The 26,927-nt window shown below is 43.7% G+C and overlaps 1 protein-coding gene across 1 annotated transcript in view; it reads right to left on the bottom strand.

The window, feature by feature from the left end:
• Window positions 1–26,927, bottom strand: part of RYR3 (ryanodine receptor 3) — a 336,967-nt gene that overhangs the window by 260,700 nt on the left and 49,340 nt on the right. Inside the window, exon 3 of the mRNA XM_056852142.1 lies at window positions 8,846–8,953. Within this exon, the coding sequence (XP_056708120.1) occupies window positions 8,846–8,953 (108 nt within the window). The remainder of the gene's footprint in view (window positions 1–8,845; window positions 8,954–26,927) is intronic.

The raw sequence follows: 26,927 nt of genomic DNA, 5'->3' as shown, positions 1-26,927 counted from the left end.
TGCACAACTTATTCCTTCATAGTGAAATCAGCCACGGTAGTCATGAATGCATGCACTTTGTGGTGTGTATATTACTACTTTGTGTAACATACAAAACCATTGTGTTGACATAGTTTAGAGCGCTAGTTAGGACTAGACCTTAAGACCAACTATTTTAAGATACTTTTTCATTTTGCACACTGCTCAGTATAATTCGGGTTTTTAACCACCTATCCATAAATTCCCTCAGCAAAAGTGTCTGTTTATTTACTTTCAGTTGATAAAACAAATACGTATTAAGAAATATGACAAACATATCAGGCCACAATCGCTTTTAAAATGAAGACTCCTGGCAATCTGTCTTGCTTTTAAATGTTTGTTTAACATGAGTTCCCCCCCACCCGATATTGGTATTCAGTGGCTAGAACAATAATTTTTGTCCTATCATTGGTAATAATTTCTGTTTGAGAATGTTCTGGTTTTGTTAGTTATTCATTAAGCTGTTCATAATTTTTTCCCTTAGTTTTGCTCAAGATGACGGAATGCCCTCACACTGATATTCATGCATGCAATTAGCAGGATCTCAGACAGGACAACCAAACAATTTTTCTTCATAATTGCCTAATTATAATTCATTACAAAGTTGCTGGGATCTAGACAATCATAACCTACCTCATTCTGATTCTGGTGTGCTGAAAGAAGGAATTAGCAAGGTGTCTTTGCATAAACTCTGCATGCGAAACTAAGTCATTTAGTATTGTGTAATCGTTGACAATCGGTTGTGAGCCACATCCTCAGTTCAAATCGCTCATCTGCAACAAACCTAACCACATGGCCTTAGACAAGCTACTATTATTTTAATCTCAGCCTGTACCTTTTCCAACCTGGGGACAATAGTACTGGTCAGTTTTACTTGGCAAGTAGGAGGTTAACTGAGACAAGCACTTTAAATGTGCTATGTGGCAAGTATTATCATAAAATTGTCCAGAGATGGCTCAATCAAGTGAGTCAAGCCATGTGATGTAAAGAAAGGAAAAAGGCATATAACTGCAGCATCCATCTAAACTAACCTGCAATCTATTATAGCATTCCATGGGAATGTTATACACAATAAATTAGTAGCCAACAAAGCTTATTCAAGATATTTTCCCTCCTTGAGCTTCTAGTCCTTCTCATGTTGTTGACATCTATCATGTCCCAGAGGCAAAGAAAACTCTGCCCTGAAATACTGCTCTGAAATTCTTCAAATTCTTCTGGATCAAACCAGATTAAGTAACAGAAGACTTTAATCTGAGCAACAACTCACCAAAACAGAACCACCAAACCTGTTTTCATTGTCAGTTCCTGGTAATGAAATTGTCCCAAGAACTTGTTTCTGAGCATGTGCAAAGGGGATTTCCTCAGTAGAGATACCATAATCCCTTTCAGTGCATCTAAGGCTACAGATAAGATCTTCCAAGAGAAGATCTTCCTCAGCTTTAGAATTTAAGTATTTTGCATCGAAATCTATTTTTCTTACTTCCTTGCTGAAGTAGATACATCTTTTTGGCATGCTAGCTTCCCATACAATATTAGTCAGCAATGCTAGAAGCTACCATGAATCTAAAACAACAGCAGCAGCTAAACAGAAAATTAAATTTTAAATTAAAATAGCCAGCTACAAACTGCACTGACAGCAACTTGTAGGAGTCTTTGGGGGGTGGATGATAGAATTCCATTCTGTTTTATGATAATCTGCCTCCTTGGAGGGTTAGATTTTTAAGTAACCACTAATTTCCCAGTGGATTGGGAAGACAATTTTAACACAGGGTGATAACTTAGCATTGCACAGAAACTGGAGGCTGATTGCTCTGCTGACCCGCAGATATTTTTTTTTAACTACATACAAGGTGTATTGAACGAAAAATCAGCAAATGTAAATGGCTATTTTTCATTCAGGGGAATAATAATAAAATTACAATGTAATTAGAGAACCAGAGTGCTGCAAGTCTTCTGTGCTGTGGCAAAATTCTTCATATGAATCACCCCAGTCAAGTGGATCACAACAATCAGATTATACTGCGTCTCAACTAGTAAGAGCCACAAGCTAACACTGCTCCTTTAATGAAGCTGTTTTAATTAATTCCTTTCCTCTAAAATAGTAGAATTGGGCCTACTAAAGCATATTCACATTCCCAAGAAGGATGGTGGTGGGAGCAGCACAGAACATGCATTCGATATGGCCAGCTTCTCATTGCTAAGTGAGGCAATTTGCCCAGGAACAGGAGGAGTTATCTATTGTTTCTAATTATTGGAACTGTCAATTGACCAGAAATGCATCCTCTAAGAAGGCGGCACATTGCACCTGCTAAGAAACACTCAGTTCAAGGGGCCAGAGTTCTTGATAGGGTTGCCACTTACCCCATTCTATCAGGCAACCTGGCACTGATACTCTCCATCCCATGTGTTGCTCAATTGAGTGGCAAGGGGAAAATTTCTGTGTGTATGTTGGTGGGCGAAACGGCATTGATTGACACCAAGACATCACTTCTAGCTTTGAAACAGATCGTGATATCACAATGCATTAGGAATTTTCAGATCCCTATGGAAATAACATGACTTGCTGTCCAAAACCAGAAGTGACATAGGGCTGTCGATTCAGTTCGTCCCGAACCGAAAAACAGCCGAATTTTCCCTGATTCGGCGGTTTTTAGTTCGGATGGAACCGAACTCAAAAAAGGCGGGGAGCCGAATTCAGCGAGTTCGGGGTGTTTGGCGAATAAATTTGGCAAATTCGGGGTTCGGCGCAGCAGCATAACCGTCAGTAAGCAGCAATCTCCTGTGGCCAAACTGGGTCTTCTTCCCCACCCTTAATGTGCATCTCTGACAATGGGGGTTTGCAATTAGCAGAGCTTGCCGCCCACGCCCAAAGCTCCCAGCCCCGACAAACAGCTGAGCTGTGGGGAGCAAGGGCGGGGCAGGTGCGAAGAAGACGGAACAGAAGAAATCCACAGTAAGACCCATTTTGGGGCTTTTCTCTATAATTTTTCTCCTGTGTGTGTGGGGGGGGAAGCAGAGTCTGTGTGTGTGTGGGGAGGGATCAGTTTCTGTGGGTGGGGGGAAGCCAAAGGGGGCTTTCGCCTATTCTGCGGGGGGGGGGGTGCCCCCTGATGGAACAGAAGACATCCACAGTAAGACCCATTTTGGGGCTTTTCTCTATAATTTTTCTCCTGTGTGTGTGTGGGGGGGGGAAAGCAGAGTCTGTGTGTGTGTGTGGGGAAGGAGCAGTTTCTGTGGGGAGGGAAGCCAAAGGGGGCTTTCGCCTGTTCTGCGGGGGGGGGGGGTGCCCAAGTCTCTCTCTCCCTGGTTTGAGGGGGGGGCTTCAGTTGTGTGTCCTCAGGTTTTCCCTCATTCATAAGATCGGTTAGGTCTATGTTGATGCTTGCTCAAAACTGGTTTTCAAATTGTGACTTAAAGAATGCATTTTCCTGGTCCTGAGTCCGATGCAAAAGGGGAAATTCCACCCCCTCCTGCTCCTTATGCATAGCTAGCTGCCTCTGTCCCTTTCCATGGTTTGCAAACTCCCAGGTGTTGCTTTGCATGGTTGCAAACGTGTTGCTTTGCATGGTTTGAATGGTTGCAAACATGTTGCTTTGCATGGTTTGCATGGCTGCAAATGTGTTGCTTTGCATGGTTTGCATGGCTGCAAATGTGTTGCTTTGCATGATTTGCAAATTCCTTTGCACCTGCCCTGCCCTTGCTCCCTGCAGCTCAGCTGTTTGTCGGGGCTGGGAGCTTCAAGAGTGGGCAGCAAACTCTGCTAATTGCAAACCCCCATTGTCAGAGATGCACATTAAGGAGGGGGGACCCATTTCGGGGCCCATATCTCAGCCCCCCCTGACCCAATCTTTACAAAACTTGGGGGTTCTTGCAAGAAGGGTCCCCTCAAGCTACGCTGAAAGTTTTGGACCTCCACCCCCAAAAATGCCCCCCTGGAGCCGCAGAAAGGAGCGATTGTGTTTTTAATGGCTTTATTCGGCCGAATTTTCCCCCGAACTCCGGATCTCATGCTGAATTGCACGGACCCGAAGCGGGAGAGTTCGGACTTCGGCATTTCCCGAATAAAAACGGGCCGAATTTTGCCAAATCTGAATGTTACCGATTTTTTTTTCAACAGCCCTAAAGTGACATCCCAGCAGTCACCTCCCCCACCCCCATGCTCCTGGCGATTGCCAGTCAAGGGATTGTAACCCTAGGTCTTGAATATATAAATGTTTGAAGCAGTTCTAATAGGGTTGCCACAGCTTTTTCACCCTTTGTTCCTATTCTGTAGGAATGCATCCAGAGATGGTATATTTTCTACTAGGGAAGGGGGAAAGCTAACTAAGCAAGACAATTAAATCCTGTTCCTCTACCTCTAGAAAATTAAATTACTCCTCAGCTCTGGCTCCTGCAATTGGCTGCACTTTTTCCAGACTACCTTCACAGCATGAAAAGCTAAGCCTTTTTTTTTAAGCCAAAACAAATAAAAAAGAGGGCATCAACAACAGAATATGCAAAACCATCATACTTCAATATCTTTGTAACAGCATTTGATATTACAGTAAATTGAGTAAATCCAGCAAACTGAGTCACAAAAGGTTGTATTTTCTCCAGAGGCTATGCCAAATTTTCAATTTACTCTTTTAAAGATTCAGTCTGCAAACTATAAAATCTCCACAATGTTTGACAGAAAACAAGATCTTTTAAAAACAATTTCAGACACCAGTTTTAATAAAGGATGAGAGAAAGTTAATTAAAGACCAATATTTCATGGCTGATCATTAGTTCTGAGGTTTATGGCAAAAAACAAAAACCACATGAAACAAATGGCATACAGAATGAAACCGCTGAGAACAGGGACAAATGAAAGATCTAATTTACTATGAGGAAAAAACTAAATGAGTTTTATGTAGTGGCTGTGGATTCAATGCGTGAATGAAGAGAATACACATTCAGAGAGATCTCTAGGCTAGCAACGTGAAAACAAAATGGGAAGTGGAATTTTAGGGCTCTTTTTCTTTGTCTCCAAGTTCCTGTTTCATTGATATTTCTTAAAAGTTCTGCACATGTTTTTCTCCCTCTAGAGGTCAATACAATATCACACCCAATTTTATCAAGAGTAAAAAAACTGCTGCTTCAATCAGCAGGGAAATAAACTAGATTTAATCTTCTGCTATATCAAATTGACCACTAGAGAGAGCAAAACACATGCAGAATTTAAAACACACACACACACACACACACACCCCGAAGAAACAGGAACTTCAAGACATGGAAAAAGAGAATGCGGAAAAGGCCAAAGTCTGACACATAATATTTGTAAATGTTGCATGAACAGTGACACAAAACTGAAACAATATTTAAGCAAATATAGAACGAAGACACAAAAGAGGGTATTAAAGCTGGGCATTTTCATCTTTGATCAAACTGTGTGTGTGTGTGTTAAGTGCCTTCAAGTCGCTTCCGACTCATGGCGACCCTATGAATGAAAGTCCTCCAAAATGTCCTATCTTTGACATCTTTGATCAAACTAACCACAAACAATTAGGGCATGACAAGGATGTTTCACCCCATGAAGAGCTACTTAAATAAAAGGGAGATGTGGAAGAACTATGTATCATTGCAGTGAGGCTTACACAGGCAAATTGATCCCATTGTAGTTAACATTCATTGTCTTCCAATAATGATTTCCCCACGAAACTGACTAGTAAGCAGCATACTAAATATAAGATTGAGCTTCAGGGAACAGTAAATTACTGCCATAGTACTGCAGTAGCTTTACATAATCACATTTATGAGACCAAAGAAAGTGGTCAGCATATAAGAGAGCTGCTCTTGCTTTTACTGTGAAAACCCATCAGAATACTTTAGCTGGCATGCTGTTCTTTTCATAGCTTTCCTTTAGAAAGATATTCCTCAAGTGGTCTGGGCAACTGCATTTTGTTTATCAACAGTATAAAGTATGGTGAATTTAAATAGGAAATCTATTTAAACAAAAATAGAAGAAGTTCATACATAAACCACACACATACACCTCTCAGGCATTAGACCCATTCTAAGGGTCTTCACACAAAGGTCTGTCCATTTACTTTTGCCGAACAAGTGATAAGTGCAGTTAGCTTTCATTTGAGGGTCGGAGCTGGTCTCAGCCTACCCAACCCAATGAATAATCAGCAGTTCTTAAGGTGAACACTCAGCATCTTGATTCACAGAGAGACATGCAAGGTCTCCCTAACTTATATATCTCTCTGCTGAGAAAGACACAAACGGTCTGCTTTGTCATTATGGAGAACAGGAAGTGTGAGACACTTGTACTTAAAGACAAGAGAGCTAGCTAATGCCATATTACTGAATAAGTTATTTAAATGTCATTTGTTTCACAATATAATGACGTTGTCTGCTGTTTTGAAGAACATCTGGATTTTGGGGCTAGATTTGGTATTGGTTAGAATGAGGAAAAGTGCAGTGGGGAGACAAGAAAGGGAAATGAAAAGGCACTTTTAAATGTTATATATATTTATATATGTTATATATAGGGCATTCCTATGGCATATCATTCCAGAAAGTGGTCCTCCAAACAATAGCAGCTTCTTTGTGATGCTGTTTAATGCTAGCCATATGCATCAGCTGTTTTTGCATAACAATTTATGCAGCCTGATCCTTATCATAACTACTAGGAAGTATGTCTTACTCCTTAATTAGATAGCAAAGAATTGTAACCTTGGTTAGTTCTGAAGGGGCTACAGCTGATTGCCTGGAAGCCCCATGTATGCTGCTCTGAATTCCATGGTGGATGACCGGTGTTGATATAAAACAGGTACAAATCTTCTGGTTGGCCAAGGTTATTATTTAGAAAATTCCACATTTTTTCAAACACTGTATTATTGCATTCCACACACCATTCAGACAAACTATACAAAGCCCATAGGCAACTATTCAACATTATACCTTTTCTGGTTTTTTAACCCTATCAAAGCATTTCTGCCCTAAGGAATCCTTCCAGTCTATCCGTTAGCTTGTAAACAATTCCTGCCCCACCAATACACTTGTTGGAAGAAGTAAAAATGCTAAGTGTATATGTAAATAATAATAAACCCACAGAAGCATGAAGATTTGTAGTCAAAAGAGTTTTTTAAAGACATCATGGAACAAGTCTGGAATAATTTATCACTACTGCCAGTATTTATATTTATGTAGGCTGGTTTTTCACTTCTGAGAACCCTTGTATTCCCAGGCAGGCTTCCTCCATTACCACTTCACTTTTCCCCTGCATTGATTTTGACAGATGCCTTCTAGATGCCCCATAAGGAGAAAACTGTAGGGACATTTTGCTGTAGGGAAGCTCATTTGCATAATTATAGCTTCCTGAAATGTAGCTGCAATAGTTAAGAGGGGTTTTTTCCTCTTTATGCCCTGTTTATAGGAATATATAAACAAACATAGGAGAATACCAAATACTTCTGCAGACTAAAAACAGATGCATGGATAATAATAGACTGGTTCATTAGTCAGACAGGTTGGCTCGTTAAGCAGTGCAGATAAAAGTCAGGACACGCATTGTGTCCACTCATTTATTCCAGCCTTAATTTCATAGGTCTTGAAGCCTATTACTTGCAGACCCAGAGTTGAAGAGAGCCGGGGAGGCAGCGAGGCCATCCCAGCCACGTGCAAAGAAAACCAACACCTTATTGGAATGAAAATGGCCACAACTTTTCTTGGTTACACCTGACAGAGCCTTGACACAGCACAGGGGAAAGGATCCAGGGAATCAGTCGACCCGCCTGCTGACTGATATGTAAGCCACCTATTACCAGCCCCCCGCTGGGGAGTACCATGGGATTAGGGTTGCCAACCTCCAGGTGGTAGCTCGAGATCTTCCACTATTACAACTGATCTCCAGGCGAAAAAGATCAGTTCACCTGGAGAAAATGGCCACTTTGGAAGGTGGACTCTTATGGCAATTTACCCCCATTGAAGTCCCTCCCCTCTCTAAATGCTGTCCTCCTCAGGCTCCACCCCCAAAATCTCCCAACCCAGAGCTGGCAACCCTACATGGGATGGCAGTATGTGGGACTTCACATGCGGTGCAGAAAGTTTTAAGAAACACTAGAGTGTGTATAATGGTCCAATTTTATCAGTTGTCAAGTGCACACAGCAACTCCCAGAAGGGGCCAGTGAGGCATCAGCATTAGACACTCTGAGTCCTGACCAGTCCATCAGAAGGAGCTGTGTAAACGCTCTTCTGTGATGCACCCATAGCAAGAAGCAACTGGTGCCGTAACATCTTTCAATGCTCAGCAGTTAGCTTCCGTAAACTGGGTTTCAATTTTTTAAAACCCCAAATAAACAAAATAATGTCACTCTAGATCGCCTCTCATTTGAGTGCAATGTATTGAGCAAAAGGATTTTACTCATCTATTCTGCTCCAGTGATTCCTAATAGAAAAGTAATGGCACCCTGCACATGACCTAATTTCAAAGCAACTTAACTTTCAAACACCTTGCGTTGGCAGAAGCTAGATGCAGCTCAAAGGATTCACTTGTTTGCCTCTCAGCAGACAGTTTTGTTCTGGTAGTGTAATAATTGGTCTCTAAAGAAATGAGGATGCTGTTTGTTTGTTTGATTGTTTAACTTTACTGCTGACAATAAACTAAATACACCATGCACTTCTTAAGCTATGGCTGAGATGTGGGGGGGATTGACTAAACGTTTTCCATTAAAAAAACCTGAAGATGTTGTTGACCTAATTCTGAACATCCTCGGTTTTGAAAGTTCCTGGATGAGTGGCAGCTTGTTCTTCAACAACTGGCATCCCATGATGCCAAAAAGCAAATAATTTACTTACCCCTTCACTTGAATTGTCTCCTGTATTGGCAAGCATTTCCTGGAGAGCTCTGACAGATAAAGACTGCTCCAATACAAAGTTACAGATGCAAAGGTCAGGAGGGACGTACTGTAAAACAAAACAAGCAGGAAAGAAAAGTGCTGCATTTAAAATAAACTCTGGCCCACAAAAGCTTATACCACAATACCAGTAGTCTTTAAGATGCCACAAGATTGTGTTGTTTTTGCCACAAGATTGTGTTGTTTTTGCCACAACAGACTTACACACCCCTCTGAAAAGATCAGTATAAGACTGCAGATTGGAGAACACAGCACATGAATACTTGCAGCAATTGCTCCCAAATCTTAGCTATGTACACCAAGCTAAATAAATATGCACCACGTACTATGTCTGTAAATCACTATAAATTTTTAACACACCTGCTAAAAGTACGGTGTGTAAAGGAGGCCCAAATCATATAAGGGATGGGAACAGCTTCTAGTTTTTTAAAAAAATATTTATTGACTTCAACAATGTTTAAGCTTTGCAGCTTTCTGTTAGTGTGTGACAGAAACAAACATAAGTGGTAGTACAATATTCTATTAAATATGTATCAAATCTGAACCTGGCCTCAAGAGCACAAATAAAAAAATCCATACAATGAGGCCAGAGAGAGAACATGACAGGTTTTCAGAGAAAGCCCCCAAAATCCACAGGCATACATATTGCAACATTTAAAACAGTACTGATTAATTGGTTCTTGTAGGTTATCCGGGCTGTGTGACCGTGGTCTTGGTATTTTCTTTCCTGATGTTTCGCCAGCAGCTGTGGCCGGCATCTTCAGAGGAGTAACACTGAAGGACAGTGTCTTAATCAGTACTGATTAAGATCTCATGAAAGCACAGCATATTTATTTATTGAAGTATTTATATCCTGCCCTTTTCAAGGTGGCTTACAAGTCACAATTAAAACATTACAATTTAAATCCAACAGAGTAGAACTACTGACATTCCCTTCTCCCACAGTAATTACATGGTTGCCTCATACATGGTTGCCATGGAGAGAAGAGGAAGAAGTGGCCACAGAAGTGGATATGGAAGGCTTGCTGGGGAGAAAGACAGTGATGGGGAATAAGAAGAAGAAGAGTTGGTTTTTATATGCAGACTTTCTCTACCACTTAAGGCAGAATCAAACCGGCTTCCAATACCTTCCCTTCCCCTCCCCACAACAGACACCCTGTGAGGTAGGTGAAGCTGAGAGTGTGTGACAAGCCCAAGGTCACCCAGCTGGCTTTGTGTGTAGAAGTGGGGAAACAAATCCTGTTCACCAGATTAGACTCCGCCGCCCATGTGGAGGAATAGGGAATCAATCCCAGTTCTCCAGATCAGATTCCACCACTATACCATGCTGGAGAGGTGATAGAGACAGTGGGTGGGGTGGTGGGAAACATGTTGATGGGAAGGGCCCGCAGCAACAAGGGAAGGGTCGGGAATGGAGAAAGGGCCAGTGGGAGGTGGGAGATGCTAAGCAACTGGAGACAATTGGGCATATGTTGGTGAATGAAGGTTCCCCTCCCCCATGACTATTCACAGGTCCCCCATCATTTAGCATAATATGCGCTATATTATGCTATGCATTGCATAAGTTACAATATATAAAGTACATACTATGTAATGCATTCTATTATATTGACTCACTGAAATTTCTCTGAGATGTGAACTGTGGAGAACATCCGTTTGATTATACAACCAGTGTGTTAATTTTGCTTTGTATAGCCATGGGGGGAAAAAAGGCTACCCTGGTAACCACCTCATAAACATGCACAAAACAAAATAATCATTTGGAAGCATTACCTTTTTATTTGAATATATTTTCTGTGGTAATTGAGGATATATTTCATTTTGACTTTTTAATGTTGTTTCAAATATTACAACCTGTCCAAGATCTCCAGAATCAGAAAGGCCTAAGGCTGCAATGCTGACATTTACTTCCTTGAATTTAAGTCCTAAATATTTACTGAGATGTACATCTCGGTCAGTTCAGTGGGATTTATTTCCAAGAACACACATTTGCAAACAACACCTCTGCATTATCTGTCTGTAACATTCTATCCCATCCTTCTCAGGAGTTTGAGATGGTGTAGACACCCCTCTCCATTTTATCCTCAGAACAATTCTGCAAGGTTGGTTAGGCTGAGAGTTTATTTTAGAAAGAATCACCACTTCACTGAAAAGAAAGGTTTACTGAAAACATGGGTACCACTTAATGCATTACAAAATGTGAAAGATGCAATGAGACTGGCTAGTACTTGGGGACGGTTTCCACACATAAATAATACATTGTACATGTAATATACAGCCTGTCACTGCTTGTTATAGTTACACAGCTAGGCAACAAAAATCTATGTATAACATTCTGTGCATGCACAGTCATATGCTTTTGTTGAATTAATAGCGTCACTGTCTTTGATATCAAAACCTCTCCCGAAAAAATCAGCAAAATTCTTTCCCCCCTTCCAGTTTCATTTCACAGAAGGTGGGCTGTGCTCCATAAACATTTTTAAGAGGGGAAGGTTATGCTCTTAACACTGATTTGATTTAAATATATCCAAACATTATAATATTATAAAAGCCATGTCAGTGAGTGTTTCCTAACTGTAAATGTGAAGGGGGAAAAAACAGAGGACAAAAGCTCTGGGCAACATGTCCCTATTTTTCATATTCACAGCCAAGGGATTTGCTAGACTAATTAGGTGACATAATAGGAAACCAAAAATTCCCTGTGGCTAATTTGATTATAGTGTCTATGGCTCTCATTTTTTTAAAATTCTTTAATTATGGCTCAAAAGATCAAGTGCTCACACACTTTTATCTTTCTGCAGAATGTGTAAAATGGTTTTTCAGGAGGGCACTTCTTGTGAAAGGGAATAGGGTTATAATTTTAATGTCTGTGAAAAAATTAGGTGGTTATTAAATACTGCTTTGTATATTGGATTATACTGTTTTTATTACATTATTCTCTAATTTTGTAATCCAGTGTTATTGTTTTCTAAATGTATTATACTGATTTTATTGCATTGTATTCTAATTCTATAATCTCACCTAAACTCTCAATGAGCAGACGGATAATAGATGAAGTAAATAAATAAGCAATCATGAACATAACTATTATTGCTGGAGACATTCTTCCATTTTCTCCATTCCATTAATTTAAAAAAATCTTACTTGAATGCTTTCTTCTATTCTTGACCTGTATTAGATACAACTACATATTGAAATCCAAATAACACTTGAGATTCCAGTGGGAAATGTGTCATTTTGCTTTTTTCAGCAGCATGTTTTACAGCAGAAAATTTCATGCTAGCTCAGTGGACTTCAGACAGCTTTACAGCAGTGTTATAACTCTGTGAGTCAGCAACACACATAGCAACTAGGTTACTATTTTCATTTAAAGGATACAGGAAGAACTAGGCCAAAAGACATACTGGAATAAGATACCTAATTTATTATTTCATTGCCCGCATAGATTTTACTTGCATTTTTCAGATCTTGAAAATAAAAAGTTGAACAATCTCAGATTGTGTTTGTTGTTCCCACACAACATAACACAAAAAGAACCAGACAGAGATCCAATATTACACACTTTCAAGGACAGGTACAAAGATGAAAATCAATTCTGACAAGCAATATGCAGAAGGAACCTGATCAAAAATTCAGGAGTAATTCTAGAGGTAGAAAAGAGCTAGACTGAGAGCAAAGGCCAGTCAGATGAAAATAATCTGAAAAGAGAGTTCCTTATGTCCAGTTCTGGATATGATGAAGATTACTGTAGGTGTAAAGATCTAATAGGGAGATGAATCACAATAGCAAGGAAGTAAATGGGCAAACATGGTGTGGTGCATAGGGGAAAACTCACACAGCCCAAATTATGACCAAGAACAATAAATTATTGAGAAGCTCTTTCTATGAACATTTTTGGCAGCAACTCAACCCCCTTCCTTCTTGTGCTATAGGGTTGCCAACCTCCAGGTACTAGCTGGAGATCTCCTGCTATTACAACTTATCTCTAGCCAATAGAGATCAGTTCCCCTGGAGAAATGGCCGCTTTGGCAACTGGACTCTATGGCATTGAAGTCCCTCCCCTCCCCAAACACCACCCTTCTCAGGCTCCGCCCCAAAAATCTCCCACCCGTAGCGAAGAGAGACCTGGCAACCCTAGCAATATATAGGTGATTACTCCTACTACAACACTGAGCATGTTATTTAATGTTCTCTTAACTATAATGATATGGAAGTTCAGTCTCAAAAATAACATTTGTCTAAATATGAAGGTCTCCCAGACATAGTCTGTGGGGGTTATCGCACCAATAAATTTGTGTGTCCTCGCCACCCAACCCTTTAAACCATTTAGGGAAATCCTCACCGCACTTTCCCCCACTGACGCTTTCAACACAAGTGTCAATACGTAACATTTCCCCAATGCACCAGGGTGAGCAGAACGTTTGGGGGGGGAGTGGGGGAGTGCCGCGTCATTGTGCAGCTGTACTTTTTGTGTCAATGGCCCAACGTCCTTTTGTCCCTTCGTCCTAACATTCTTTCCTCCCAGTGATAGACTCAAATGTTCGGTTAAAAAACATTACGGAGGAGATGGAAGGAAGTTAAATGGCCGCCTGGAGACACAAACTGGGACGAACTGGAGGGAGGGCAGAGTCAGTGAGGAGAAACATAGGGAAAGTGGGTGGTGCCACTGGGATTCGCAGCAACGTTCTCGGCCCTTCGCACCTGTGGAGGAAACATCATGGAGAAGGAGCATTCAAAAACGTCGCCAGAAAAGGGTTTCCGGAAAGAACGATTACTTGGCGCTTTGAAAATGGTTCCACAACCAAACGGGGGGAAAAGGTGTGGTGAATGCTGAAAATGCGGGGTTTAAAAGGCCCAGAAAATGTTTGGGACACTTGGTGCGGTAAACCTCATTATGTACAACTGGTAACTCTGCACTACCTTTTCTTCCATTATTCTTTTAGCTATTTCTTTTCTTTCCAATCCACTGCTCTTTACTTATATTACACATTCATTCTTCATCCTTTCCTCTATGTCTGTATTTTTTTCAGACCTTTTCATCTGGAGTACTTAGGCTCAGTGTAGGAGAATCACCAATTTCCCACTTTTGGACCAAAGTTTATCCATTCTTCTTCCCTCATATTTTCAAAGGCATTTAAAGAATGATACAGATTAGTAAAACCATAGAATTGGAGGCTCACATAAAGTTCATGTTTAGAATTAACAACCAGGGGACCTGCAAAAGACTTGTAGGGGACATTTTCATACCCCCCCAACTTGTTCCTTTCCTTTCCCGAAAACTCCTATAGCCTCGCCCCTTTTCCTGGATCCTTCCCTACTTCCAGGCATCCTACCTTTATCTGTCCCACTTTGTTAAGCTTCCCCTCCTTACATCCCTCTGGCAGACTGTACCTGGGAAACTGTAGCCAAGTTGCATGATGGTCACTGGGCAAGGCCCAGTTGCATGGTGGAGAGCATTCAAGTACTAGCAGGGGACACCTGATTTTCTCCTGTATCCCCTCCCCCATGCTATTTCCCTCTTCCTGGTAACCCCCATATCCTTATCTCTCCCTGCCTCTTTTTCTCCATCCCATATGCTACCTTTTTATCTGCCCCCCATTTTCAGCTCCATTATTATTTATTTACTTCATGGGTACCCCACATTTCTTCATTTCTGGCATAGTGGAGAACCAAAGCAGCTTACATCCATCTACCTCCATTTTATCCGCACCACAACCCTGTGAGGTAAGTTAGGCTGAAAATTTGTACATGGCCCAAGGTCACCCAGTGAGCTTCTATGGCAGAGTGGAGATTTGAACCGGGGTCTCGCAGTTCCATGCCTAAACCTCTAATCACCACATCATACTGGTTTTTGTTATTTGGCTATTGGAAAGTGAGTCATGCAAATTGGGTGGAAGCAAATCACCCAGTGGTTGCTGCTGGCCTTGGCCTTGAAGGGTCCTCCCTCAAAAAACGGAACAGCCCTGGAAAGGGTCTGCCCCCTTTCACTGCCTTTTACTGACAGAAACCAATGCTTCAACTTCCAATAATGTTATAGCTACCTAGGAACAGCCACTGAGGGCATTTGTTCTTTAAAACTATAGGTGCTGCTTCTATTATCTTGAGAGGTTTTAAACCCCGCAATGTATTTTGCTTTAGATTTCAGATTTTTCTGCAAACCTAGGGCTTTTCTCAGGTTTTTAGAAAGAGCTCTCTTGTCTGTCAGGTCAAGTGTTATCAAGTCACCCAGAGGTTGTTGCCAGGCCTAGGGTTGCCATTGCCAAACTCCAGATGGGAGCTAGAGATCTCCCAGAATTACAACTGAACTCCAGATGATGCAGATCTATCCCCCTCCTCCCCCCCGGAGAAAATGGCTGCTTTGGTGGATGGACTCTACGGCATTATATCCAGCTGAGGCCTCTTCCCTCCCAAAACCCTGCCCTCCTTAAACTCCACCACAAAATATCCAGGAATTTCCCAGCCTGGAGCTTGCAACCCTAGCCCAATGAGTCCTAAGGCTAAAATAGGCCTGGAAAGGCCCCTGCCCCCCCTTTTACTGAAGGATTCAAACCAGGAATGCTGTTGCCTAGCAATAGCCACTGAGGGAATCAGTTCCTTAAAGCTACAGGTGCTCCTTTTATCATTTGGGGGGGGGGGTTTAATCCCCCATGTATTTTTTTTATTTCACATTTTTCTGCAAACCTAGGGCATTTTTCAGATTTGTAGAAAGATCTGTCTTGCTCGTTCAAAGCTCCAATCACTGAATTTAAGTGTCCTCATATTTAGCCAACTTGGCTATTAGTATATACCATATATACTCGGGTATAAGCTGACCCGAGTATAAGCTGAGGTGCCTAATTTCACCCCAAAAATGGGGAAAAATTAGGCACCCACGTATAAGCCGAGGAGGAAATGCACCCCTCCCCCCCCCCGCAGGCTTAACTGACCGGGCTCCAGGCGTGCAGGAAGGCGGCAGCGGCCCCCTCCCTGCGCACAGGAGGCCCCGCAGGGTCAGCTGGCAAGAGGGAGGACTGGCCCGAGTGAGGTGGGGGGGTGGGGTGGGGGAGGTGGGGGGGAAGAAACCGCCGCCGCCCAGCAGAAGGCGCGATCGTGCGACGATCGTGCAAAAGGCGCGGTGGGGTGGGGTGGGGGGGAGAAGCCGCCGCCACCATGTAGAAGGCGCGATCGGGTGGGTGGGGGAAGAAGCCGCCACCGTTGCCACGCAAAAGGCGCGATCGGGTGGGGTGGGGGGTGAAGAAGCCACCGCCGCACAGAAGGCGCGATCGGGTGGGGTGGGGGGGAGAAGGCGGGACAGCCCGCCCATCAGCTTGCCGGTGGGAGCGCGCTGGGAGAGGGCCCAGCAGGCGAATTACCGTATTGACCCGAGTATAAGCCGAGGTGAGATTAAGCCAAAAATCATGGCTAAAAACTTGGCTTATACTCGAGTATATACGGTAGATGATGACAGCATTCAAAAATGTAGACCAAAACTGCAAGAAACAAATTATAGCCTTAACATGTATAACTTCATACTATTGCTATAATTTCAACACTGCTGGTTTATGCAAATGTTGCCAGTGTAAAGATATAAAATACCAGTTCTGCTTAATATGAACATTGTTTCTGGCAAATGATTTAACACACTTTAACATGCAATAAGGATAAAGCTGTTTATCTAACTATCTCAAAATGATTTAAAATATTAATCAACTCAAGTTTTACAAAAGCTGTTAGACACAATAGACTAGTGTGAATCAGATGAGAATCTGTTTAGTTAGGCAGTTCAATAAGCAAGTATAATGAGATGGTAAATGGATAATGTTAATTAGCCACCCAGGATCCTCAATGAAAAAATCTGTACATACTGTTACAAAATACCTTCCAAGTAATTTTACCCCTTTTAATTATATTGCTGGTTTTGGGAGTGATCACTGGTAATCTTGTCTATATTATAATATGGACTGAGCCTTTTATGGCTTACCTTTTTATCACCTTCCATGTTTTGTTTATCAACTGAAGTCTGTACCATTTCTCCAGCAAGGCATAGTAAAGAGTATTAAAGACCATAAAGCCATCTACCCATACATGGCTTTGTAATGTAAAGGTAGATATTAAAATGACTTAATATAAACAGCATTTACATATATGTTATCTCATGATGTAACAATAATGTCTTCTTAAGAATCGTTGATGGTACTAAATGCTTCTAGCTATGTCATCCAGATGTGTAAGCAAACAGACATACAGCCCATTCTTGAGAGCTGCAGCAGCCGGGGACGGCGTGGCTGTAGCGGTGTCATGGCGCCTCCAAAAAGCTTTCATCATTGCAGCGGTGGGAAGGGTTATTTTTAAATAAAATATTAGGAAAGGGGGAGGGAAAAGGTGGTGCAGCACTGCCATTGCTTAAGGGGGTGTTCCTGGGCTGAAATTGGTTAGGAAGCTGCCTAATGGCAGCTCTGCCCCCCCCCCCAGAACAACCTGGGAACACCTCCTGGGATGCTGGCGCAAGGAACACCTCCTGGGCTGCCGCACTGCCACCACAGTCCAGCAACGCTGGTGTAAGTGCCCCTACGCTGGTGTCTATGCCAGTTTAGACGGTGCAAGTGGCACGTTCGCTGGCGTAAGGGTCACACCGCCTCCTAAGCCCGTTTGGCCCACAACCTCAGAAATGGGCTGTAAGCATCTTCAATCCTTGAGTTTAATTCTAAAAACAAAAAGTGAATTAGAAACTTATAGCACGCTACATCCATTAAGGCTGCATTCCTATGCATACATAGGCTGCATTCAGATGTCATGACAAAGTGTGGCTTATTTAAACTGAGATTTGTGCAACAAACTCTTGTTATCTTACCAGACAAATGTAAACAAATCCTTGGTTTGCCTACTTCTTGCCTTTTAGCAGGTAAGACATCTTGTATATACTGCTGTCTCTATGGCCAAGCAGCTACAATGATGTGCTACTTGATTAACTGGTTTGTGAATTCACTCATCACAACAAACCTAGGAAAACTGGGGTTAATGAAGGCATCTACAAACCATATTTGCTTTAATAGTGAGGCAAGACGTAGCAAAGGCAGTCAGGAGCTATAATACAAAGTCTGACCGAATAATGTCAATCAGACTTCAGGGAAAGCCTATCAACATAAGCATCATTCAAGTTTATGCCCCAACTACAGATGCTGATGAGTAAGAAATTGAAAGTTTTTATGCCAGTGTTCAGGAAGAAATTGATCACACACCTAAACAGGATATGCTGATAATCATAGGTGATTGGAACGCAAAAGTAGGAAACAAAGCAGAATCAAATGTTGTTGGCAGATTTGGGCTAGGAGCACGGAATGAAGCAGGAGAACGCCTCATAGAATTCTGTGAAGACAACAATCTGTTCGTTGAAAACACATGTTTCAGGCAACCAAATAGACGATTGTATACATGGACATCACCAGACGGCCAGTATAGAAATCAAATAGATTATATAATTGGAAGCAGAAGATGGAGAAGCTCTATTCTCTCAGCCAAAACAAGACCAGGAGCCGACTGCGGTACAGATCATGAATTGTTAATATCGAAAATCAAGATAAAGCTTAAGAAAAACACCAAAATATTCATAGCACCAAAATACAATCTAAGCAATATTCCGGAAGAGTTTAAAGACCATGTAACAAACAGATTTGCTTTACTGAGTTCAAGTGAATGTAAACCTGAAGAACTATGGGTGGAAACTTAGAGATATTATCAAGGAAGAATGTGCAAAGACTATTCCTGTAGCCAAAGAAAAGAAAAACCTCGATGGATGTCTGAGGAAACTCTTAAAATTGCCAGAGATAGACGAGAAGCAAAAGTAGGTGACAGAAATAGAATCAAAAGTCTAAGTGCAATGTTCCAGCGACTCGCATGTAGAGACAAAGAGACCTATTATAATAACCAGTGTAAAGAAATAGAAGAGAACAACAAAAAAGGAAGAACAAGAGATCTGTTCCACAAGATCCAAGAAATCAAAGGAAAAATTAAAGCATGGTTAGGCATGCTAAAAGATCAGCATGGAAATACATTAACTGAACAGGACAAAATAGAGAAAAGGTGGGAACAATACACTGAAGAACTATACAGAAGAGATGAAAGGATAAAAGATTATTTCCAAGAAGAATCTTTTGAAGAAGAACCTACAGTTTTAGAAAGTGAAGTGAACACTGCATTGAGAGCAATTGGGAGAAACAAATCACCAGGAGCAGATGGGATATCAATAGAGCTATTCCAAGCCACAGAAACAGAGTCCATCAAAATCTTGACAAGAATATGCCAACAGATATGGAAAACAAAACAATGGCCCACAGACTGGAAACGATCCATTTACATTCCAATTCCCAAGAAAGGAGACATCAAAGATTGCAGCAACTATCGAACCATCGCATTAATTTCTCATGCAAGTAAAGTGATGCTCAAAATCTTACAGCAAAGACTGTTACCATATATGGAACGAGAAATGGCTGATGTTCAAGCAGGTTTCAGAAAAGAAAGAGGCACTAGAGATCATATTGCAAATATACGCTGGTTACTGGAGCATACGAGAGAATTTCAGAAGAAAATCAGCTTGTGTTTCATAGATTACAGCAAAGCTTTTGACTGTGTGGATCATGAAAAGCTATGGCTGGTTTTAAAGGAAATGGGTGTGCCACTACATCTGATCGTTTTGATGCGCAACCTGTCCTCTGGACAAGAGGCCACAGTTAGAACAGAATATGTAGAAACGGAACGGTTTCCAAATGGCAAAGGTGTCAGACAAGGATGTATTTTATCTCCCTATCTCTTCAATCTATATGCAGAACATATAATTAGGAAAGCTGGATTAGATTTAGATGAAGGTGGAGTGAAAATTGGAGGGAGGAACATTAATAATTTGAGATATGCTGATGACACTACATTATTGGCAGAAAATGTTGAAGATTTGAAATGACTACTGCTGAAAGTTAAAAGAGAAAGTGCCAAAGCAGGACTACAGCTGAACATCAAGAAAACAAAAGTAATGACTACAGGAGAATTACACAACTTTAAGGTTGACAATGAGGAAATTGAAATTGTTCAAGACTTTCTATTCCTTGGCTCCACCATCAACCAAAAGGGAGACTGCAGCCAAGAAATCAGAAGGAGATTGAGACTGGGAAGGGCAGCCATGAAGGAGCTAGAAAAGATTTTGAAGCGTAAGGATGTGTCACTGGCCACCAAGACTAGATTAATTCATGCCATCGTATTCCCTATTACTATGTATGGGTGTGAAAGCTGGACAGTGAAGAAAGCTGATAGGAAGAAAATAGATTCCTTTGAAATGTGGTGTTGGAGGAGAGTGTTACGGATTCCGTAGACTGCCAAATAAACAAATCAGTGGGTTATAGATCAAATCAAGCCTGAACTGACCCTAGAAGCTAAAATGACTAAACTGAGGCTATCGTATTTTGGTCACGTCATGAGACGACAAGAGTCACTGGAAAAGACAGTCATGCTAGGAAAAGTTGAGGGCAGCAGGAAAAAAGGAAGACCCATCAAGAGATGGATTGACTCAATAAAGGAAGCCACAGCCTTCAATTTGCAAGATCTGAGCAAGGCTGTCAAAGATAGGACATTCTGGAGGACTTTCATTCATAGGGTCATAAGAACATAAGAAAGGCCCTGCTGGATCAGACCAAGGCCCATCAAGTCCAGCAGTCTGTTCACACAGTGGCCAACCAGGTGCCTCTAGGAAGCCACTAACAAGATGAGTGAAGCACCATCCTGCCTGTGTTCCACCGCACCCAAAATAATAGGCATGCTCCTCTGATACTAGAGAGAATAGGTATGCAGCATGACTAACATCCATTCTAACTAACAGCCGTGAATACCCCTCTCCTCCATGAATATGTCCACTCCCCTCTTAAAGCCCTCCAAGCTGGCAGCCATCACCACATCCTGGGGCAGGGAGTTCCACAATTTAACTATGTGTTGTGTGAAAAAATACTTCCTTTTATCTGTTTTGAATCTCTCACCCTCCAGCTTTAGCAGATGACCCCGTGTTCTAGTATTATGGGAGAGGGAGAAAAACCTCTCCCTGTCCACTCTCTCCAAACCATGCATAATTTTATGGTCGCCATGAGTTGGAAGCAACTTGACGGCACTTAACACACACACACAAACCATATTGGAAATCACATATTTTAATTAGCAAAGGTTTGATCAAACCATAGTTGATAAAACATGATTTGGTGTGACATCTGAACACAACCTCAGTTGGGAGAAAGTCACGCTGAACTAAGTGAGATTTATTTCTCAGTAAATATGGGTAGAAGCAGGCTGCAAGAATGTTAGCATGACCAGCTAAGGGGCTATACTTGATTATAGTAATACAAAATTGTCCACTCCACTCACTTTTTTAAAAAATCGTGAACTATCGCATCAAAATCTGATCTACTAACTTTGCTTGTGTCAGCCTCATCCAAAATGCTGTACAATCATTAGTCTTAAAAAAGACTATTTTCTAAAAGTAAATGGAAATTAAAGTTTTAATCCAATTTACACATGATGCTAAGGTAGTCTGGGCTCTTTCAAACTGACTTAAACATTCCATGTCTTTAACATATCACAAACGTATGGTTTCCTAATTTGCTCTATCTTCCCCCTTATTGCCCCATTATTGATATAATCTAATAGCTTGACAAAGCTTAGAAAATTCCCCCTGTCTATCCAGCACTGAAATATTCAGGGGTATTTTCTCCAGTTTTCTTCACAGTGGCCTTTTAGAATATGTTGGTTATATTCTGTCTGCATGTTGTTTTTGCTTAGGCTTGTGCCTACATTTTGTTGGCAGATTTCTCATGCAGAACGCAGGTATTTATTTATAACTTGCTACACAAGCAGGTTATAAATCACATGAGATAACAAACATCAGCCTCCAATCTGCCTCCAAAATTTGGGGCCGTGTCCATTCCTACCATTCTTCCTCCAATGCAAAAATAACGGGTCCCAGTCATAAATAAAGCTCCACAGTCTCAACCTAACCTCTGTCTGCTAACACTATTTACAAGGACTATCTTAATGACTCTCTCAAAACTTAATGCATTCATTTAAAACCCATCTAATTTATTTATTCATTTAAACATATCTAATCCACCTCACAACCAAAGCATGAGGAGCAAGGCACAGCCATGTAGGACTCCAGATTGCTTGCTGAATCAAACAACATGCTCCCAATACCACCCCTTTAGTACCAGCCATCCAAACAGATAAAAAGGAACCACCATAGCATAGTGCCTTGGCAACCACATAATGCTACTAACAGAAGGAACCACAGCTGATAATTCATCCGAATATGTGATATTTGGTGGTGAGGGACCAGGACAGAGTTCTCAGTACCTTTAGCATTTCTATAGAATAGAGAATTTTGCCTAACTCTATAGCACAGGGATCCCCAGCCTTTTTTTTTTAGCCTGCGGGCACATTTTGAATTTTGAATGGCATGGTGGGCTCAGCAACATAACGGGAGCCAGCCACAAAATGATTGCCTTAACTTCAGTAACGTAGTACAGATTCATGTGCTGTGGTGAGAGCTGTTGCCAAAGCAACTTTTTACAAAATCTGCACAGCTAATCAAATCTCCAATACAATGTTTGGAGCATGGAGCTGCACAAAGTCCACGGCATGGAGAAAGTCTCCATCACTGTCCAGATTGAGGGGGCCCGTGCGTGATGGAGGTTGATTCCAGGTCCGCGCTCTCTATCGTCTTGGCGGATACCTTCCGCGCCCTGGGCGTGCATGCCAAGCTTCCCAAACTCCAGCCGACGGGCATCCTCATCACCGACTACCAGCGACGTCGGGTGCTGGTCCGGGGCATCACCTTCGTTCACGTCCGGCACAAGCACTTCACGCAACGCCTCCGCCTGGTCGTCGTTGATGGGCCTCGCGCCAGCCTCCTGGGGCTCGAGTGGTTCCAGGCTTTGGAGATCCACCTGGTGGGGGTGAATCACGTCTGCCAGGCGCAACTCGACTCTGTATGGTCCAACTTCGAGGACGTGTGGAATGCTCCACTGGGCCGTAACAAGGGGCCGCCAGTCCGGCTGCATATCGACACCGCCATCGCAGCCATCCGCCTTAAGCCCATCCGGGTCCCCTTCGCTCTCAAAGACAGGATCAAAGTGGAGCTGGACCGCCTTGTCGTGCAGGGCATTCTGGAGCCCATTCCCAACGCAAGGTGGGAGACGCTAATTGTGACGCCGCTGAAGGCCAACAGGGACGTCTGGATCTGTGCAGACTATAAATGCACCATTAACAAGGCCCTCCAGAGTCACGCATACCCGGTGCCCGTTGTCAGCCACCTGCTTGCCTCCCTTGCAGGAGGCCGTGTTTTTGCAAAGCTCAACCTTGCCCAGGCTTACCAGCAGCTGCTGGTCGACTCTGACTCAGCGGACGCTCAGACGATCGTCACTCACCGGGGCACGTTCTGGGTGACTCGTCTGCAGTTTGGGGTCAGCACCGCCCCGGGCATCTTCCAGAACTTGATGGAGGACCTCCTCAAGGGTTTGCCGGGCGTCGTCCCCTACTTCAACGACATCCTGGTCGCCGGCGGTTCGAAGGCTGAACTCCTGGAGCGCGTACACCAGGTCCTCAGCCGTTTCCGGGAGGCCGGCCTCACTGTGAAGCATGAGAAGTGCCAGCTGGGCCTGCCACAAGTGGAGTTCCTTGGCTACCTGATCGACGCCGATGGAATCCACCCGACGCCCGTCAAAGCCACGGCCATCCACAATGCCCCCCCGCCCTGGTGCAAGCAGGAACTCCAGGCTTTCTTGGGCCACTTGAACTTTTATCACGCCTTCCCACCCAACAAGGCATCCGTCGCCGAGCCACTGCACTGGCTGCTCAACAAGGCTACCCCGTGGTGTTGGGGCAAACAGCAACAGCACACTTTCGAGGCCGCCAAGGGCCTTCTGTCCTCCTCCAGCCTGCTCGTGCACTTTGACGAGCGGCTGCCCGTTGTCCTGACTTGCAATGCCTCGCCCTACAGCATCGGTGATGTCCTCAACCACCAGTTTCCAGATGGTCGGGAGGCTTTGATCGTGTTCTACTCCCAGACTCACTCTCCTGCGGAGCGCAACTACGCTCAAATTGACAGGGAGGCTCTTGCCATCGTGGCCAGCGTGAAAAAGTTCCACGACTATGTGTACAGCCGACCCTTCTTCATTGTCACCAACCACAAGCTGCTCCTTGGTCTGTTCGTACCGGATTGCCAGTCACCACAGATCCTGCTTCCCCACATGCTCCATTGGTCGATCTTCTTGAAGGCCTACGACTTCCAGCTATTGCACCAACCTGGCAAGAGCATCGGCAATGTGGACGCCCTCAGCCGTTTGCCTGTTGAGGGGTCCGGCCCCGACCCGGCCCCAGCCTACAATGTCATGCTGTTGGAGACCCTGCGTGAGCCGCCTCTCCATGTGTCGGACATCGCCACCCATTCCATGAGAGACAGCATCCTTGCCCAAGTTCTCAACTGGGTGGGGAAGGGGTGGCCGTCGTTCCAGCCAGAGGAGGAATTCAAACCATTTGCCACCTGCCAGCATGAGCTGTCCGTGCACAAGGGGTGTCTGCTCTGGGGGAGCTGCGTCACTATTCCAACTAAACTCTGCATGAGAGTCCTGGAGGCCCTGCACGCCTGTCACCCAGGAATCATCCGAATGAAGGCACTCGTGAGAAGCTACGTCTGGTGGCCGGGCATCGATGCCGAAGTAGAGGAATGGGTTAACCGATGCCAACCCTGCCAGGAGTCCCATCCCGAGATGCCGTGCGCACCGACCCATTGCTGGGAGTCGGCCCACACCCCCTGGTCCCGCATTCACATCAACTTCGCGGGGCCGTTCCAGGGTAAGACTTTCCTTATAGTTGTGGATTCCTACTCAAAGTGACTGGAAGTGGTGGCCGTCGCCTCCATGATCTCGTGAATGGTCGTCCGAGTGCTGTGCCAGATCTTCGCGACACACGGCCTGCCAGACATGGTGGTCTCGGACAACGGGGCCCAATTCATGTCCGCCGAATTCCGGGACTTCATGGCAAACAACTTAATTCACCACGTAACCTCAGCGCCGTTCCATCATGCCACCAATGGTCAGGCAGAGCGCATGGTACGGACAACCAAAGATACGCTGGGGCATCTCGTCTACGGGGACTGGGACGTGCGGCTGGCAGATTTCCTATTGTCCCAGCACACCACGCCCTGCACAGTGATGGGCAGGAGTCCCGCGGAACTCCTGATGGGCCGCCGGCTGAAGACCCTGCTCGACCCACTGCACCCCGACTTAGCGACAGAGCAGCCCGCGGCCAGGGAAGTCACTGCCACCCCCAGGGTCGTGGAGCAGGCGGACCCAGTCTTCGCCTGAAACTACAGCAATGGCCCAGCCTGGATACCGGCCATGGTCCAGGAAGCGACAGGCCCGGTGTCCTACAGAGTCACCACTCCAGAAGGGCGGGTCTTGCGGCGACACATTGACCAACTGCGCCGCCGCCCTGCGGACTTGCCCGACTCAGTTGCCACCCTGGAGACACCAACATTCCCCATTGCCACGGAACGGGAACACGCCGTGACAGCAGGGACAGAGCAACCAGGGGACCAGCCCCCAACTTGCGCGGCAGACCCCTCTGAAGACTGAGCAGAAGGAGAAACTGCTGCCACAACCGCAACTGGCCCAGCAATCGTAGAATGGCCGGCAACCCCTGTCCCAGCACTGCGCCACTCCCAGTGGGCACGGTCGGGCCACCTGAAAGACTTTGTGTGCTAGAAGGATCGTTTGAACTTAGGGGGGAGGGGTGTTGCGTATGTATGTATGTATGTAAGTATGTTAACAGTAAGCAGGGGAAACCCGCTGAGCTTGGGGTTCTCCAAGGCTCCTAAGACTGTAAGTGCCCATTGGCCACTAGGGTTGTTCCCCCCCAATCACGGTCTAGGGGGGAGTGGCCGCAGGCGGCCAGGTGGGCATATAAGTGAGGGGTCTGACCACTGTAGTTCAGTTCTGTTCTTGTTTGCAATAAAGCGGTTGCCGTTGGAACTCCGTCTCCGACCTCGTGTGTCCTCCCCACATGGACTTAACAGTCAATCAGAAGCCTTGCTGGATAAAAGCCCTACCTGGCCCCACTCACTTCCTAAAAACAGTTGGCGGGTGACACAAAATGTGTCAACAGGCACCATGGTGGCCACAGGCAAGACGTTGGGGACCCCTGCTATAGCAGGACAGCAGGACAGCATACTCCTGCCTAATTCTCCATACTGTACAACTATCAAAATAAAGGAGTTCTGATTTCTAGTTAACTAAAACAACTTGTTCATGCAGATTCTCTTCCCTTAAATAATATGCAAACAATACATGCTGGAGGCCAAATATGCACAGGATTGTTGTTTAAACTAGAGCAATCTAGTAAAATTTAAGAAAGTTTTGGACTAGAAGGAACCACCAAAAACAGTGACTGCAGATTAGAAAAATCACATAATCCTGTTAGTCATTGGCCTGATATTGATCAGTGTCTTCACTAATCATGTTAAAGGCAGATAATTAAAGGTCAAAATGCCTGCAACAGCAAGTATTTTGCATTATGCCGATTGTTGGAAATAATTTTCCAGCTCCAAATAAAATGGAGGATGCAAAATAGATTTTTATAAACTAATGCATGATTCTTCCCCTTTTATATTAAGAAGCATTTTCTACTTTCAGAATGTTTACATATAGACTTTATTTGGAAATCAAAATGGGGGGAATGAAAAAAAAAGAACATTCAGAGCAATGCAAGACTACATCTCTCAGCTAGCAGGAACACAGAGTGTATATTGAGTGTATCACTATACACTAAAGTGTGTTGGCCACTGTGAAGATTTCAACATCCATACAATGGGTCAAAGTACAAAAGGGACAGAGGATTCTATATATGCAGGGGAATGTACAACAACTATGCAGGAAAATGCAATTTACTCTCTTAACCTTCAAATTTGGTAGGAAGGGGTTCCTGCAGTCTGTACTGGCACCTGGCACAGACAAGGTAAT

This window comes from Euleptes europaea, chromosome 6, assembly GCF_029931775.1.
Source record: "Euleptes europaea isolate rEulEur1 chromosome 6, rEulEur1.hap1, whole genome shotgun sequence".
NCBI lineage: Eukaryota > Metazoa > Chordata > Lepidosauria > Squamata > Sphaerodactylidae > Euleptes > Euleptes europaea.
This window is presented reverse-complemented; position numbering and strand designations above follow the sequence as displayed.